Source organism: Hippoglossus hippoglossus, chromosome 16, assembly GCF_009819705.1.
Source record: "Hippoglossus hippoglossus isolate fHipHip1 chromosome 16, fHipHip1.pri, whole genome shotgun sequence".
Lineage (NCBI taxonomy): Eukaryota > Metazoa > Chordata > Actinopteri > Pleuronectiformes > Pleuronectidae > Hippoglossus > Hippoglossus hippoglossus.
The window spans coordinates 10,214,419-10,231,484 of record NC_047166.1 but is presented as its reverse complement, the minus strand read 5'-3'; the positions used below and the strand labels follow the sequence as shown (position 1 = coordinate 10,231,484).

At 39.7% G+C, this 17,066-nt stretch overlaps 3 protein-coding genes across 9 annotated transcripts in view; all 3 read left to right on the top strand.

The window, feature by feature from the left end:
* Positions 1–13,265, top strand: part of myh14 (myosin, heavy chain 14, non-muscle) — a 37,741-nt gene extending 24,476 nt beyond the window's left edge. For 5 of the 7 annotated variants that reach the window (XM_034610289.1, XM_034610287.1, XM_034610290.1 and 2 more), the window contains one exon: positions 305–3,761. In XM_034610289.1, the coding sequence (XP_034466180.1) occupies positions 305–494 (190 nt within the window). In that variant the 3' untranslated portion in view covers positions 495–3,761. Of the gene's footprint in view, positions 1–304; positions 3,762–13,243 lie in introns of those variants that run through there. The other 2 variants (XR_004616431.1, XM_034610286.1) reach the window with 2 other exon arrangements.
* Positions 9,254–11,672, top strand: si:ch211-120k19.1 (uncharacterized protein LOC563199 homolog). Its single transcript, XM_034610296.1, has 6 exons — positions 9,254–9,377; positions 9,650–9,850; positions 10,063–10,391; positions 10,593–10,663; positions 10,998–11,027; positions 11,175–11,672. Exons 3-6 carry the CDS (start codon positions 10,073–10,075, stop codon positions 11,292–11,294), a joined length of 540 nt encoding a protein of 179 aa, XP_034466187.1. The 5' UTR covers positions 9,254–9,377; positions 9,650–9,850; positions 10,063–10,072; the 3' UTR covers positions 11,295–11,672.
* On the top strand, positions 12,435–16,920 carry rpl18 (ribosomal protein L18). The gene is made up of 7 exons (XM_034610295.1): positions 12,435–12,512; positions 13,151–13,237; positions 13,354–13,461; positions 14,268–14,366; positions 14,512–14,635; positions 15,211–15,280; positions 16,785–16,920. The coding sequence occupies exons 1-7, from the start codon at positions 12,510–12,512 to the stop codon at positions 16,858–16,860; spliced, it is 567 nt and encodes a 188-aa protein (XP_034466186.1). The 5' UTR covers positions 12,435–12,509; the 3' UTR covers positions 16,861–16,920.
* The last annotated feature ends 146 nt before the right edge of the window (positions 16,921–17,066 follow it).

Genomic DNA, 17,066 nt, shown 5'->3' with positions numbered 1-17,066 from the left:
TCTTTGTGTCTGTTACTGTTGGTTGGACAAAACTGGAAACTGGAAGATGTAACTTTGGGTTCTGGAAACTTGTGATTGGCATTTCCCACTATTTTCTGGAATTTTATAGGAAAAACAATCGATTCATTGAAGAATAATAACTAACCCTAACCCTAAATCATGGATTCACAATGTTTGTTTGTCTAGTTTTCAGTAATTAGAGAGCTGATGGAAAGTAAAAGAAATCACTGCTCTCTGTAGTGTGTTTGTTTCACCTTGCACTATTTTCACAGAAGACTTACTGTAACTCTCTCTTCTTGTCCAGGCGTGCTCCGTTGAACCTGGCGATGCGTGGACGCAGAGCGTTGGTCGATGACCTCTCATTAGAGAACTCTGACTCAGAAGAGCCTCCAGCCTCTCCGACGCCTTCCTCTGGAATCCCGGGAACTCCAACTCCCGCCTCTGAACACAGTCTGGACCCTCCACCACCTTATAGTGTCAACAACACAGAGTGATGGACACGTAGACTCAGTCACACACATAAAACGTAAACACACACACACACAAACACACAAACATATAGTCTGGACTACTCGGGGGTGACAGAGTGACACACACACACTACATAACAACACTAGTTTATAAAAAGAAATGGTAAGAAAGAAACAGAAAGACATATAAGATGTATACGTCAGACACTTTAACTATAAAACAACTTGATATGTTAAGTACAGAAAATGATGTAAAATTGACATTTTACAAAGGGGCAACTGGAAATAATTTTTGTTTTATAACTAACTGTGACCTAAACAATGCGACATAACAGAGACTGGAAATTTCTACCTTACATTGCATCTCTGTAATGCACTTCTAAGAAACTAAACTCCATCTCCCAGAGTTCCAAAGGGGAAAGTGAATTGTTACCAGCTGATTTCACGATGCTGTACAGTGCTCAGAGAGCAGAAAACATTATGGTGTTCATGTCTTTTACATTAGGAGGTATTTCAAACCTAAGCCATGTTTAACCCGTTGATGAGGATTGAATAAATATACAATCTGATTTCACAAAGGGCTGCTGGAGGTTGAAAATACTTCTGAGAGGTGTTAAGACAATCTATATTAATGTTACATAGAAAGGCCAATAAGAGGAAATCAAATGCGGACATGGAAAAGAGAGTTTCACTTTCTTTATGAGCGTGTGTTTCGTGCAAATGTGATGGTTTTTTTTTTGACATCTTCATATGTCAATTAACTTTTTAAAAAATGATGGAAATTTAATTATCTGGAAAACAGAAAGAAAAAAACAGTGAGGTACAGAAAACAGTATTTAATCAAATTTAGTTCAGTAACATATTGATCTCATTTTCAAGTCACAGGTCAGTTTTAGCTCATTTGACCATAAAAAGCAGTCTATTGTACATGCAGTCACACTAAAGGTTGGATTAAATGATAAATCCTTTTTCTATAGATTAGAATGAGTATGTTAGACAATGCAGTAGTATTATTAGATAGTTTCTTTAACTAGAGTCGTGACAAATTGCTTCAGAAATCTGAAATTTGTATAATTTATAGGAAATATGACCTTAAGTTATTGATCACTGGTTGTTTCCTGTACGGCTCAGTTTCGTGTCAGAAGTTGGTTTTGATTATTTCTGCTCCTGCTGGCACTGCATGTTGGGTCACGTGTGTTACATGTCGGGCAGGTTTGCCTCGTTTCATTGAGCGTTACAGGATCGGGCCTCTTTGCATGGATGACCACTGGGGTTCGAGTCGTTGCTGGTGTAGAAATCAACAACAGCAACACAACTGCTGCTGTATTCATTTGTTTCTATCCAAAGCAACACAATACATCTTTTTTTTCTTGTTTTAGACTAAAATGTGATAAAACATCACATTTTATTTTGACAAGCATCTTGTACATTGTAATTTTGATTTTTACGGATTAACTGTGTAAATTATTGATCAAACAAAGCTTTTCTGTTTAACCAAATGGTGGGCGTATGGATGAGAAAAAGGGACTTAGAGTTGTAGTAAACGTAGACTAGTGGTCTAGTAGAGTAGATGAGAGGAGTAGAGGCCGGAGAGGTGTTCAAGTCTCATCCAGTGACTCGGCTGGAGGATTTCTTCAGTAGAATAACGTCACGCTCTGCTCACAGCTCCTGTTTAGACAATTGTAGAAATAAGTGAGCACGAGACTCAAAGCGTTTTCAGAAAGTAGTAGTATTAGATAAAAAAGACAATGGAGGCACAGAGGAGTTCATGTTTATAAAGCAAACCGCAAGTAGAACAAATAGTAGATTTTTTTTACCCTAGATATCGAAAGTCAAAATGGCAAACATTCGTGGTGTGAACCAAACACATGGAGTTTGATGATGACCCGGCTGTGAAAAATGGTTTTGAGGTTACACTGCTGAATTTTTTTATCATTTAACAGATGAAGGTCATTTTAATTTAATTTAGTTGAGTTCGAGACCTTCGTCAGCACCTGTTGCCTGTCACAGCTTTAAGACTGAGGATGTTCATGTGGTGTCTGCAAACAGAAATGTTTTACAGGAATAGTTCAACATTTTGGTAAATGGGCTTATTTGTTTATTTGACTGTTAAATGTGAAGATTCATTTACACCTTTAAGTGCTGCTCAATTTCTTACCAAGGCGTTGTAAGCACAGATTCTGGAAATCACTGGTACAGGTTAAAAAATAGTCCCACACATGATTCCCCGTCAAACAGCTTCTGACGTTTCCCCCCCCCCCCGATGTTGAACTGTTCCTTTGATGAATTGAGACATGCTGCTTAAATTAGAAAGAATGTCGCTGGCGCTTTAACTCATAATTGGAACTAAATAATAACGATTGTGTAGCTAAACTATTATACATATTATGTTCCTGGAATTGCTCGAATGTTGTTTTTCTAGATTTATGTTGATACTTTATGGCAAAGGGTTAATGATCCAGTTGGTGTTTACGGTTGGTGACACACAGGACCAGTACAGTACAGTTTTCTGTTATCAGGGTTGTTCTGATTGCCCCTTTCTCTTCTTCCTTCTGTTTTTAATTAACAGGTTTATATTGCACTGAGAAAACAAGACCACTAAGTGTGTGCACTACTCTGCAGGCCTGACGTCCCATGTGTATCATAGCTTTTGCCACCATAATTCACAGTTAGTGACAGCGGAGGAAAGATCCGACCAGTCGGGTCGAGAAAGAGTTTGACTACTGAGGACATATATTTAACACCCTACCAAAGGGTTTAATTTTTTTATTTTCTTTATGTACATTTGTTTTATTTTACTAATATGCAAATGGGTTTGTTTGAAGCTGTGTTTTTTTTAAGATATTGTGTAAATGCTGCACTTTACACACTTACCAGTGAGGACAAACACAGTCGTGCTTTGTCAGGTTATAATTTATCACAAGGAGGCTGACACAGCATTAAGCCAAATGAGCTGATATTTTGTCGCTCTGTACGATTCTCCTAAATGTTCTGATCTCAAAATGTCATATCATCGTCTAAGCGTCACGCCCTGATCGACCAAAATCTGGAGACGCGTGGAGTGAACCGCTGGAATGAGAACAGATCGCTTCTGTTCGCCTGTAGCAAGAGACGAGGCTGGTGCTTCTCTGAGGTGTTATTTTTCTCTCCGTGTTTGTTTATGGCTACTCTGGAACTTGAAACATTTTTGGAAACATGTTTTACTGTTTTAGCCTTTTTTTGTTTGTTAATGATGCTGTAATTATAAATCATTTGACTGGGGTTAACTTTAATATATGTTGTTGGTTTTGATCTTTGTGTGAGTGTGCGTTTTTCTTTGCACTGCTGTGTCGTCCACACACAAGCACACTACACAAAAACAGCTCACAAAAAAGTGGACATAACATTTTAATTGTGTCACTCAGCATGTATGAATTTTATTCACTTTATAGATATTTATCACTTAAACAAGAACATGTCTTACTTGGTACATTTACTACTGTCATCAGCCCACGCCCTGAAATCAAATAACAGAGAAAACCCTAAACATGAGCACACATCAAAGGTTTGGGGCAAAAATGAAGCAGATTGAATTCATGGTGAGTGTATTAATGTGTAACATGATCAAATGATTGAGTTAAATCTTAGGAAAATGCATTTTAATCTAGTAATTTAAACAGATAGCGGCGTCACTGTTTATGTGTTGAAAGAATAGTTCTAAAAGCTCTCAAGAACCTTTGCCAATTAACAGTTTATCTTTAAATAGAAGGATTTTGTTTATGAGCCAAAAGATTCAAAAGATCTTGGAGCTTTGAGGCTTGTAGAAGAAACTATAAGCAGAACTCAAAGGAAGGAATGTAAAAAGACAAATAGTGTGTTGATCTCTTCGACTAAATAAGACTCACGTCCTGTCTCACCATGTTAAAGAAAGTGAAAAAAGTCCTGGATCTGCCTATTTATCACAGGTTTACACCAAAATTTAATTGGTTCTTCTTTTAATCATGCTCCAACTGTCCTTAACATTTTTGAGAAATCCTGTTGACGGACAAACACAGCATTGAAACATAACCTCCTTGGTATAATGAATGTAATTATACTAAAAATCATCATTTCTTACACCCATGACTTCATGTTTATGTTTTCTATTTTTATTAGTCTTTGTAAAATGGGTTAATTGCTTGAGATGGTTGAACATTTGAGTGTCTGAGCTTGGATTATTAGGAGATCAGATTTGAGTAATTTTTCAGATAAAAAATTGGACTATAACTAATGTTCCCATGGTTTAATTGAAATTGATGCACCCATTTTTGCTCGTTCACAGGAATGGCAATCACTGTGGAGCCTGGTTCATGACATTCTCCACACAGCTACAGAAACAGGAAACCCTTAGCAGTCAGGCGACTTTCTTTCCTTGAGGATATCAGGGAACAGCCAGTCCTGTTCATGTGGTGGTGTGGGTACAGGATGATGCACCGGATTATGAAGTGGGGCAGAGAATGACTGAGCAACTCCCTCAAACGGTGTAAAACGTTGGTTCTTGTCACAGTTAAGAAGTTTACAGGGACTCAGGTCCTCGGTTCGCTGGTGTGTCTGCAGGTTTGACATGTTGTAGTAACAGCTGGTTGACGTAGGGAGCTGGTTTGGGGCCAAGTCGGAACCAAGAGCCGGTTTGAAATGATTGAATTGTGTCTCTGAAGCGTGATTGACAATTGTCAATCCCTGGTCTCCATGGCAACTGTTAACATATTCATATCCATACTCGTCTCTGTCATGGTGTGGATCCTCCATGTCAGACGTGTCGTTCCACATCCTGTCGGTGAAACTATCTGTCTGGTCTGCGAATGTTGAATCATCTGCATCGACCTCTGCACAGATACTTTGAAAATAGGTGCCTACATCCAGGCAGCCCCCCAGGTCCTTACCACCAACGCTGAACAGATCCATGATGTCTGCCCACGGACTCTCTGCGATGTCTGCGATGCTCCTCTGGGCCTGAGTGCAGGTCGAGACGTCCGTGAACATTTGGATCGAGAAGTCGCAGGAGTCCAGAGACAGAGGAGAGAGCTCTGGAGAGAAGGACGGAGACATGTCCATGTTTTGGACAAACTGGTCGAAACTTGAGTTCTGTAGAGATGTGTCTTCTGAGAGGTTGTTGATGGACTTCAGTGGACTGTCATAGACCTCTGCCCTGTGGTAGTAATGTGTATCATTGGGGGAACTAAGAGATGTGAATTCAACCAGTTTACGATTTCCACTTCTCTTTTTCTTCCTCCCTTTGCCCTGGTTGTTTTTAACAGTGGTGCAGGTGTTGGGTTGTGATTTGCGCTGCGGTTTCCACAGATGTTGAGAGTCCGGATGCTTCTTTTCAGTGACTTCAGTTTGATGTGATTCATCAGAGACGTCCGTCACAGACTTTGAGACGTCATCTGCATCTGTGTGATCACTGCACTTCTCCGGGTCTTGTAAATGGCCGCTCTGGGAGGGGCTACCAGCTGCTGGCGTCTCTGGCTGCAAAGACGATTCAGATGCAAGTCGTTGGTTTGCCGCCTCTATGTCTGCAAACTTTCTGTAGAGAGAGAGAAAGACAAGATGTTGAAACACCACTAGCTTTTAAAATGTCACGAGATAGTGGCTCCCAAACCTTTTGACTCATGTCCCCTTGAAGGAATAATTTGACATTTTAGTAAATATACTTGTTTGTGTAATTCCTATAAAAACCAAAGTGTGAAAAACAACACTTATTGTTTTGCGGGACATTGTATGCAGGACTATTTCTTCGCTAAATACAATGACTTGAATGAGGCTAGTCTATCCCTCCGTTTCCAGTCTTTATGCTAAGCTAGGCGAACCAGATGGCCATGGCTTCACATTTATCATACGTATCCAACTTTTGGAAAAACAGAAAAATTTATGTATTTCCACAAAACATGTTTATTCACTTATTAAAGAGAATATCAACATCTAATCGAAATGTAGCGGAAGAGTGATTTCAATTTCTTAGACTTTCTAATCTAAAGGATTTTAGGCCCATTTAATAACAAAGAAGCAATCATAAGCTATTGATAAACTACTCTCTGCATGTTAGAAATACTCTCTCCTATTCTATCTAATTATATGGCGACCTCCTTTTGGGACTGACCCCCAGTGTGGAAACCGGAGCCTCAGGACACTGTCAGGATCTAACTGTGACGTCCCTCCTCACCTCTGAATCATGTTGTGCAGAAAGCGGCGGTGGTTGACCTGCCGTTTGGACGGCCGGTTCTTCCGGGGTTTCTGCAGGGTCCTCATCATGTGACCTGCTGCTGAGGTTACAAAGGTGTAGAGGTCACGACCCCAAGGGACCCCTTGCTCCAAACCGGGCTCGAGAGTAACGGAGATGGATGGTCGCATGGCTGAGGCGACAGAAGGTGTGAGATTTAAAGACAGCATGAAGAAATGAAGTAGATAAAAATGGTGAGACCAGACAAATTCAACTTAGCTGTCATATCACTGAGGATTTTACATGGAAGAAAAATAGTAAGGACTTATCTATTTCATAGCCTGTGACCTCGACAATATTTATCATGTATTTTAATAATCTAAAACAGTTTAATAATATGAGAAAATGAACCAAATTTTAAATATTTTTCATTTAAAATCAGATATTGTCCTTTAAACCAAGTACTCAGGTAACTGCAATTTTGAGGGAACTTTTCCTTTAATAATGAGTTTTAATTGTATGCTTCTTCACACCTCAGAGGGAAGTACTTAATGATTTTACTCTATTATATTTATATCACAGCGGCAGTTATTAGTTAACCTTCAGAATAAGTTGATATATTCAAATTTTATACTGAGTTTGTATAATAAAGTGCATTAAACCAGGTCAGTGTAACAAACAGGACAGTATATGAGTTAAAACTGGCTCCACCTCAACCAGCTGCAACATAAAATACTGCCTTCTCATCAGTGGTAATATTCAATAATGTACTGTATAGATATAAACATAACATTGACAGGAGCTACTGTCTGCATGATAACTTGTTGTTTTACTTTTTTAAAGTACATTTACACTTTTGACTGCAGGTTTTTAACTTGGAAAAGAGTATTTTTTTACATGGTGGTATTGCTGCTTGTATCAATGTAAATGGTCCGAGTATTTGTTCCACCACTGCCTATAATTAAAGACTCTGGATTGATAAATTAGAAACATACAGTAACTGCTCTTTGTTTTCTCAGCTGCATTAAAAAAAAAAAAAAATAAGCAGAAGATGATTCTTACCTTTTCTCCACAGGCTGCTGCGTTTCTTCCTGTGCGCCCACAGACTGAGGACAGGGGAGGCTGCAGGCGGAGGAGGGAGGGAGAGGTGTGCTGGTTTAATTGTGGCTGTACGTCTGTGTTTGGGTCTGTGCGCACAAATGAAGTCAAGTGACATGAGCGCTCAATGCAAATGCACAGAATCCCTTTTTTTCTGCAGAATGAATGGAATCCAAATTGACAAATTGATAGTGGGAGAGGAAGTGGGACGAGATGAGAGGAGCTGAAAGGGAGGAGGCAATTATCTGAGGAGTCAACCGCTCCTGGAGCTGTGGGCACACGTCTCCATTGTGTGCCCCACTAAAGGCAGCTTGTTAAATACTGGGAGACACAAACGCACCGGTTGAGGCAGTTAACAAGCAATTAATTGATCTGCTTAAACTCTGGCCCCAATTATCACATTCTCAGAGGGAAGAGCTAAGGTGGTTGCTAGTGGCTTTAATTGACCTTTGCAATTCAATAGCACACCTTCCACGTGCAGAATTTAACATGTCTATGGCAGCAGGTGGGTGAACAGGCTGTCCTCTTCACAAAGCTGACAGAGAACGGAGCAATAAAATGAAATCCGGCATGTTTTATATTCCTTTTTAAATCCGTTATTCCACATTTACATTATCACCTTTTTCTATGGGTTGTTCAACTGTAGTTTCTATGTACATGGTTCTCTGTTGCTGGTTTACTTCTGCCATGCAGAGCTTTTAGGTCCTAAGTCAAGGATGTTACGTATTTAACCTGTGTTTGTTTCTTGGTTTGTTTGTTAATTTGTTAATTTGTTGATTTGCTGGCAGGATCACAACCCATTTTGCAACTCTACCAATTTCCAAACGTGGTGGAGGGATGGGGCCTGGGGTTTGGGGAGAACCCATTGAATTTTGATCGGGATGTGGATTAAGGCGCAGATCCAGGATATTTTTACTTTACGTTGCATCATAGGGGATTTCTCAACATTTTTGCAAATTGTTCCTGTAATAACACAGAGATCTTGACTTAAAAAATCAGGCATATCTAGTGGGCAGAAATGTGTGTGTTTGCAAATTGATGTGGATACAACTGCACATTTTCAGATTTTCTTAAAATGATTTATGTATAATTATAATACATCTGTTTATTGTTATTGAACTGTAGCCTGTTGTGTTGCTAAACTGTTTTGAGTTATTTATATATGTGTGTGTGTGTTACCATATACCACTATATTATTAGCATTTCCCGAGAGCTGTTGGAGGTGGGAGGGTTCCCGATTTCCCTTATAGGAAGCCTATGTCCCAGCACAGCTCTTTTTGATAGCATTTTCTCTAATGTCTTAATAGTTACATTAACATTATCACAAAAATATAGTATATTTATGTTTGATTCCTCAGCTTGAGGCTGGATGAAAAGAGAATTGAGTTAGACTTCAACTACATCATCTCCAACACCTTTCTGGCCCCTTAAATGCAGCAACTTGACTTCTTGCTCTAACAAAATCCAGATTGTGTGCATCTTCCACCATGTTACTCAAACGAGGGAAGCACTGTTGCAGGAGTGGCATCTATTTATAGGGACACCACGTGTGACTCTGACCAGAGAGCTGCACAGTCCACCTTCTGCTGTGGCTTCAACTTCTACACTTCACTCGGCTGGAAGAATCTGTGGTAAGTATGTTCTGCACAGACATGAGGTAAAATTAATCAAGTGACTTTTATTTACATGACAACAGGTGTAACACATCACATTGTGCCATGAAAACATTGTGTGTAATGAGCTCATTGACACAACTGCGGTCAATTATTTGGGATTTTAACCTTATTCAGTACAATAGTAGTTTGTCTGGCTGCTTTTTCATAACCTCTCTTTTGTCAACCGCAGAATATTACTAACTTGGTCACTTCTTTATCACTCCTCCTTACATGTGGTCTTTTCTCAGATTCCTCTGCATTGTGCTGATAAAGGTCTTATCACATGTGTCCTGCAACAGTGGCAGAACTTTGACCCGGAGAGAAAACCTCCCTCGGCCGTAGTTTCACCTCAGCTACCCCACGTCGTCCAACACAACCAATCAGACAACAACTTGTGTTTCATTGGTCTTGGACATTTAAGGAGAGGGTGAGGAAAGTCATGCTGAAAGGTAGGTTTGACTCTCATCTGGATAAAAGCCATAGCCAGTGATATTTTTGTCATTTTTAACCAAATTGTCAATTTTGCTTAATTCCCTTAGACCTCAGTTTTATTTGTACATTTGTTTTAAAACCTTTCACTCTCATAAAAGTGCCATTGTGAAGTAGTGACATTCATTGGTCTTTTAATGAATGAATTCAGCCTTTATTCTTCTCTCATCAGATTTCTCATCATGAACCGAACCTGGGCTCTGTTCAAAGCTCACCCCTACATCAGTAACGTCCTGGGATACACGACTCTGTTTGCCTCAGCTGATGTGATCCAGCAGAGCGTGCTGGGAGGGTCCACAGCAGAGGGTTCAACTGGCATCAACTGGTGTCAGACGGCCCGAGTGGCGACTGTCGGTTTCTGTTTCCATGCCAACTTCAACTACCACTGGCTCAGGTGGCTGGAGAGGATGCTGCCAGGGGCCGGAGTGAAGGCGGTGACAGGGAAAGTTGTGGTGGATCAGCTGGTCGCAGCTCCTCTCACCATCAGTGCCTTTTATATTGGTAAGTGTGTTACAATCACGTGTTTGGGAAATGCTGAAATGCTGTCGTCTGTTTTGTTACTATTTTTTCAAACTTTGAACGTATTTGCACGTTCACTGACTAAAACCCATCTTACACAAGCAAAGAAATTGGAATTGTAATGTTTTATTGACAGACCCAACACAGGCTCAATATAACAGCCTCACACCTCTGACTCTTCAGGTTTAAGCTTACTGGAAAAAAAAGAGGATCCTCTTGAAGACTGGAGACAGAAATTCTGGACATCTTACAAGGTACATTGATTATTTTTATGACTTGGCTCCCACTTATGTTACTGAGCTACTAACTCTGCTCAAACTGTAGTCTCATATCTTCCAACCGACACTTGCTATGGTTCATATGTCAAGGCTTTGGTACCAGAGGGTGACCGGGCTTTAGCCATCAGGGCCTGAGGCTCTGGAACTCCTTGCCTGCAAGAGATTACACTGGCCAGCCCTTTACCTGTTTTTAAATCATGACTATAAACCTATTTGTTTATGAAAGTCTTTTAAAGCCTGATTTTTCTGTTGTACCATTTGGCCATCTATCTATCTATCTATCTATCTATCTATCTATCTATCTATCTAGGCTGGAGTGATATATTGGTCAACAATGCAGGTCAGATATTCATGTATTATTCATCTTCATCTACTTTGTTGCTGCACACACAGATTCACAAATGTACCCACATACAGTACATATATAAAGACACAGGTGTAAAGTGACAGATCTTTGTTTTTCCTTTCATCTCTTCCATTATTTCAGGCAGTGAACTTTTCTCTGGTTCCTCCTGTGGCGCGGACGGTGTTTCTTGGAGTCATCTCACTGACGTTCACGATCTTCCTGTGCCACCTCAGACAGCAGCGCAGCCACAAACTGGAATAAACCGATGATCCTCCTCTCCATGGGGGAAGGTTTTTTGTAAAAAAAATAATGATAGTAGATGAGACTTTTTTAGGCCAGAGTTCAGTTGCAGAGTCAGTAGGTGTCATTAGGAAGCTGCGGAGGATTCCTCAGTCATATAAATCTCTGTGAATCAGCTGATCAGTCCACCCCTGTTGGTTTGTGATGGCTCTCTTTGTTTCAACTTCCCTACACGAACACTGTATGTAAATGTACATAACACAACATCCTGATGATAAACTTATTTGTCATTTCCTGTGAGGATGTAGAGAACAGTAGAGCTAATGAACTTTTTTTAACCTGTCGACCTGTTTCAGTACTGAACTAAGATTGTTGTTGTCATATATTGTTTAAATAAAGGTAAATACGATATTGTTTACATTTTTAAATGATTATTTTTCCTAAGAAAATTGTATTTTAGAGGCAAATTGTGTAATTGTGTGATTAATTGTATGTCTTATAGCCTACAGCCTGAAATTAATATTCATATTTGGTTGATCTTTGAAAAATGTAGCAAGAACAATCTGCACTAAATACTTTGTGTATGATTTTTTTTTGTATTATTACCATTAGGGTTTTATTTACCTATCATCAGTATTTTATCATTGGACAAATGTTAAATATGAAAGTATCATAGGTACCAGAGCATTATCTGCACGTTTTACTCCACACTATTTGTTGTGGATTATTCGGAGTAAATGTGATAACGTTCATGAAAAGAAAAAAAATGGTATCTCAGTGTTTTGAGCAAAGAAGTCAAATTCACTTCAACATAACTATTTTGGGGTGAAGGCAAAAACCTCACAAATCCGGGCAACAACATACCACTAAAGGTAAACAGAGGCTCTGTGATGTACGGAGCAGATAACAAATTAAACAGCATAACACATAAGGGTGGATGGAGGTGTTTGTTGTAATACCTGGGCAAATATTTATGTTTTTATTGTAAAAAGGGGCTAATATCAATTATCATATCATAGTTTATAATGAAAGCCTAAAAATGATCCACCACATTATGACTTGTCTCTCTCGCTGATTCCGCCACTGGGGGCAGTATCCTAAAATCCTCACGTGTTTTATTTTACTTTAACCCACAGGAAGCGCGTGGCCACCAGCCAATCAGATTGCCGAGATTTCACAACATCGTTTATCGCGAGACCTGAGCTCTTCCTTTTCCCTTTTCGCTCTGAGTCCAAGATGGTAGGTGCCGCTAGTCTATGATTTTAAACACGATTCACTGAGTATCCACGATCATCCTCTGTGTTCAAACATCGCATCTGCTCAGCAGCTACCGTCACTGATTCTAAACAATGTTTGTGAAGCAGCTCTGTGGTTATTTTCATGAATTTTGAGCGTGTTACTGATGTTAGCTCGCCCTGCCCGGTGCCGACATTAGCACTGTAGCCGCTTCACTCCTTGGACGTTGCCAATAAATTAGCTGTGGAGGTGTTTTCAGAAAGCGGGATATTAATAAAAACCACCGTCTGCTTTACCTTAAGAGTTAAAGTGTCTTTAGCTTCGGTCTTGTATAGTAACTGTGGGTCTGTTGCGGTTCAGTTCGTCTTAGCTGTTAGCATCAGAGTGTCAACGTGTGAACCTTCCTGTGCTACATGCTGAACTGCCTGGTGTCGTTAGCCGTTAAACATGTCCTCACGCACGTGTTCTTATGAAATCTGTCATATCTTGAATTCGTCAGGTTAGGACTGAATGTTTAGAAAGTCCAGCAACGTTGCTTGGTTCTTAGATATCATCAGGTCGTTAATAGTGTTGATGATTGTGCCTGTATGAGCTCTTATGAATTGTTAATTGCGTTTATTTGCTTCCACTCACTTATAAAGGGAGTCGACATCAGGCACAACAAGGACCGTAAGGTACACAGGAAAGAGCCAAAAAGCCAGGATATCTATCTGAGGCTCCTGGTCAAGGTAAATACACACACACACACACACACCATGCTGTAGTAATCTAAGTCATCAAAGCACAATACTATCAGTCTGATCTTATGTGAGATGTCTAACCATCCCTCTGGTTTCCCTAACAGTTGTACAGGTTCCTGGCCCGTCGCTCTAATGCTTCCTTCAACAAGGTGGTCCTGAGGAGGCTCTTCATGAGCAGAACCAACAGGCCTCCCATCTCTATCTCCCGCCTGGTTAGTCTCCCTTCTCTCACCCTCTCAACTGCAGACAGGGTTTTTCCTCCACAGAGATTGGCGAGGCTCTGTCAAACTTCGTGCCGTCTCCCCACACAATTCTACTACAGTGGAAACAGTTTATAGTGATCACGTTTGTACCGGGCCAAATTCATCACTGTAAGAGGTTGATAATTGTAAAAGAATTGCATAGCTTCTGTATGTTAGTCCCTGAACTTGAAGGACAGGTAACAGTGCCACACAGACTCCAGTGGTACTGTAGCAGTCAGTTCTAGTCAGCAAGGTCACTGTCGAGATTAACTGTTAACATGCAAAATTGATATGAGTTTCATTCAGTGTTGATCACCTGACAAGTTTGTATTTAGTCGTATGGCAAACCTGTTATTTGACTAGGTATTAATTACCTAATGAGATCTCTGCAAGGAAGTCAAGTTCATGCAGACTTTGTGAGGGGCACTAGACTCCGATTGGTACTTGCTGTGGCAAATTCTTTTGAGGGCTGCTATTTTGGTATTTCTATTAGTGCATCCTTATTTGTGTTGGGGTAGTTTGGTCTACTCAGTCTTAGTGTTAAAATTGGGATTGAATTAATTTGTGTGAATAGAATTCGGCTCCTTGACCTCTCCATACAAATTAATTGGATTGTTTTTCATTTGAAGAATATGATGTATCATGTCCATCCACTAATATATTGTATATTTGTCACCAGTCTTCATTGCATGATTGTCTTTGATCGACGGATCATATGGTCTATAATTGATGGTGAAGAGGAAGCTGAATTTGTGACTTTGCTTCTCCCTCCTCAGATTCGTAAGATGAAGATGCCTGGCCGTGAGAATAGAACCGCTGTTGTTGTGGGAACAGTCACTGATGATGTCAGGATTCAGGATATCCCCAAGCTCAAGGTACCTCATCCTTTCAGTGTTTCTTTTTTCTCCTTCACTCTCTGATAAACATTATGTCTATCTGACCATGAGGAATCTTCTTCAACGTAGTAATATTGTTGGAAATCTCTTCAATAGTCTTCATGTCCTGTTTCTTGTCCCACAGATCTGTGCTCTGAGGGTTACAGATGGTGCCCGCCGCAGAATCCTGAAGGCAGGCGGTCAAGTGATGACCTTTGACCAGCTGGCTTTGGCTTCACCCAAAGGACAGGGCACAGTGCTGCTGTCAGGTAACTGGATTAGAAAGACATTACAGTAATGTTAGCAGTCATTGTTCTGTCAGTGTCAGGGCATCAAGTACTGTAAAACAAATGTAGTTTCATAGCATTGTCCGGTGAGCATAATGGCTAAGATTCCAATTGTTCACCCTCGTGACAGGAGAATTTTCCCTCTGCACATTTTGCAGTGTCAATAAATCGTCTTTGGATGAATATCTACAAGCAAGAAGAGTTGTGACATAACAAAATGCTTTTAGTTCACATTACTATTGTAATATCACATTGTAATGTTTGGTTAGGGTTTTCTGTCTTGAGACTAGAGCTGCACATCCATGTGGTTCTTTTGTGAGGCCAAATAGGTGATTCATTTGTATGTGTAAGTTATTGAGAACTATAACAGGTGCACTTAGTATCACTTTCCAATCAAAGTACTGCATTTCCCACTCAATTGATCTGAACTATTAAGGGCCATATTTAAACTTTCAGGTGGTTTACAGAACAGGATTTTCTGCCCATATTTTTTGTGATGCGGTGAACAAGTTATTAAATGTCACTCTGTAACATTTTTTTTTTTTTTTTTTTTCTAGGACCCCGCAAAGGAAGAGAGGTGTACAGGCACTTTGGAAAAGCCCCTGGAACCCCTCACAGCCACACCAAGTATGTGCACAGTTGTGTTCGCATTGTTAAACACAGAGCAACATTTTTAAGGATGACTCAACCATTTCCTATATTGCTCCAGGGCTTTGATCAGTCAGTCTGGCTACCACTTAGACCAGAGAAAAAAGCTTTGGAAATTACTATAACATTTTCGGTGTCTAACATGGGGGTGGGTTGTCTGATGATTTTGTATAGTGGTGGAACTGTCAACAAATGTCCATGCATCTTAGAGATTGTGATATTTACACTTGATATTCCCTAATGTAGATATATGCAACATTGACAAACCAATAGAAGGATAGTTTTTATCTATGATCTTTCATGTTTGGCACATTTAAAAAACAATTCAGTGCAAGCTTGCAGCAAAGCTGATGGGCTGGTGCCACATAAGGATATGGTTCTGCCATGCACTTCAGAAGGATGGTATCATCTACCAATGTCGTAAATTTAATTGTTAATTGTGCAAATAAGTCCAGAGTCTGTATATTAACAGTTAATTTCAAAATTAGGAGGAGAGATCACAATTCAGATTGACTCTCGTCATTACATATTAAGCACACACTTCCTCCAGCTCTGACACAATCAGAGATAGTCTCATTTGCTCTCATGCTACATCTCTTAGAAAATGTAGTGTGTAACCACCAACTCTCTTTAATGTTAATGTTTGGTTTGATACACCAGGTAATACTAAAGGCCACATAAATGGTTAAATAGAATTAGAAATATCAGTTGGCAATTGTGTAATTTAATTAACTCCACACTTTTTCTCCTAAGTATCAATTCCTTTAGGTGTCAAATGTTACATTTACTCACCTTGATCATTAAGTGATTGATCTTGTTTTCACGTATAAGCCAGTTTCAGTGATAAGGAGGTAGATGTCTTTAAATTCAAAGGATGTTTTTTATTCTGGTAAATGGAGAGTACTTTGAGTGATTTTCACATATGGTGATAATTAGTTTTTTTATTCTACACTGAATGATTTAATTAAAACTACAAATTGATTGAAATATACTATGCAGAGAGGTGATATTCTGTATAATCAAGACAGAACGTGTGCAACAAATTCATATTCTGGTTTGTGTTCTAAGCTTTAACACTAGCTGTGGTACACCTAGGCTGCCTTGAATCAGTTTGCTCTGATCTCTTTTTAATCAAATTTAACATAAGAATATTACTGTTGGTGAAAATGTTGAATGTTTAATCTAGTGGCTCCTTTTGTAGAGTGCCTTTTAATCATAATGTTAGAAGTGGTTTCTTTGCAGAGGTTGAAGGAAATTATAATCTGAATGCAACACTATCAATTAACTGCCACATATTCTATATATGACAGCAAGAACAATGTAGCGGGTAAAGCAGCAATTTGTTTTTAACTGACCCTTTAATTAAGTGATGAATTTGTGGTCATTTTGTACTGTGACATTGGTAGACACTAAAGTTAATCTTTATACACGTACTTGTTTTGTGGCGCCATCATCTTACACTTGACTGTTTTCTCTTCTCTAGGCCCTACATCCGCTCCAAGGGCAGGAAGTTCGAGAGAGCTCGTGGTCGCCGAGCCAGCCGTGCTTACAAGAACTAATGTCTTTTTTATTTTTACATGCAATGTGATAAAAATAAAAGATTTGGCTGTGCACACTGAGTTTGTCTCCTGGGTTTTATTGGGCAGCTTGCACACCCTGGTGAGAACACAGGGTCACTGACTTGCATCAGAGGATGACATGGATGGAGCGTAATGAGCCATGACTAAAACATCCCTGCTTTGTTTGTTTTCTTTCCCCATGTGTA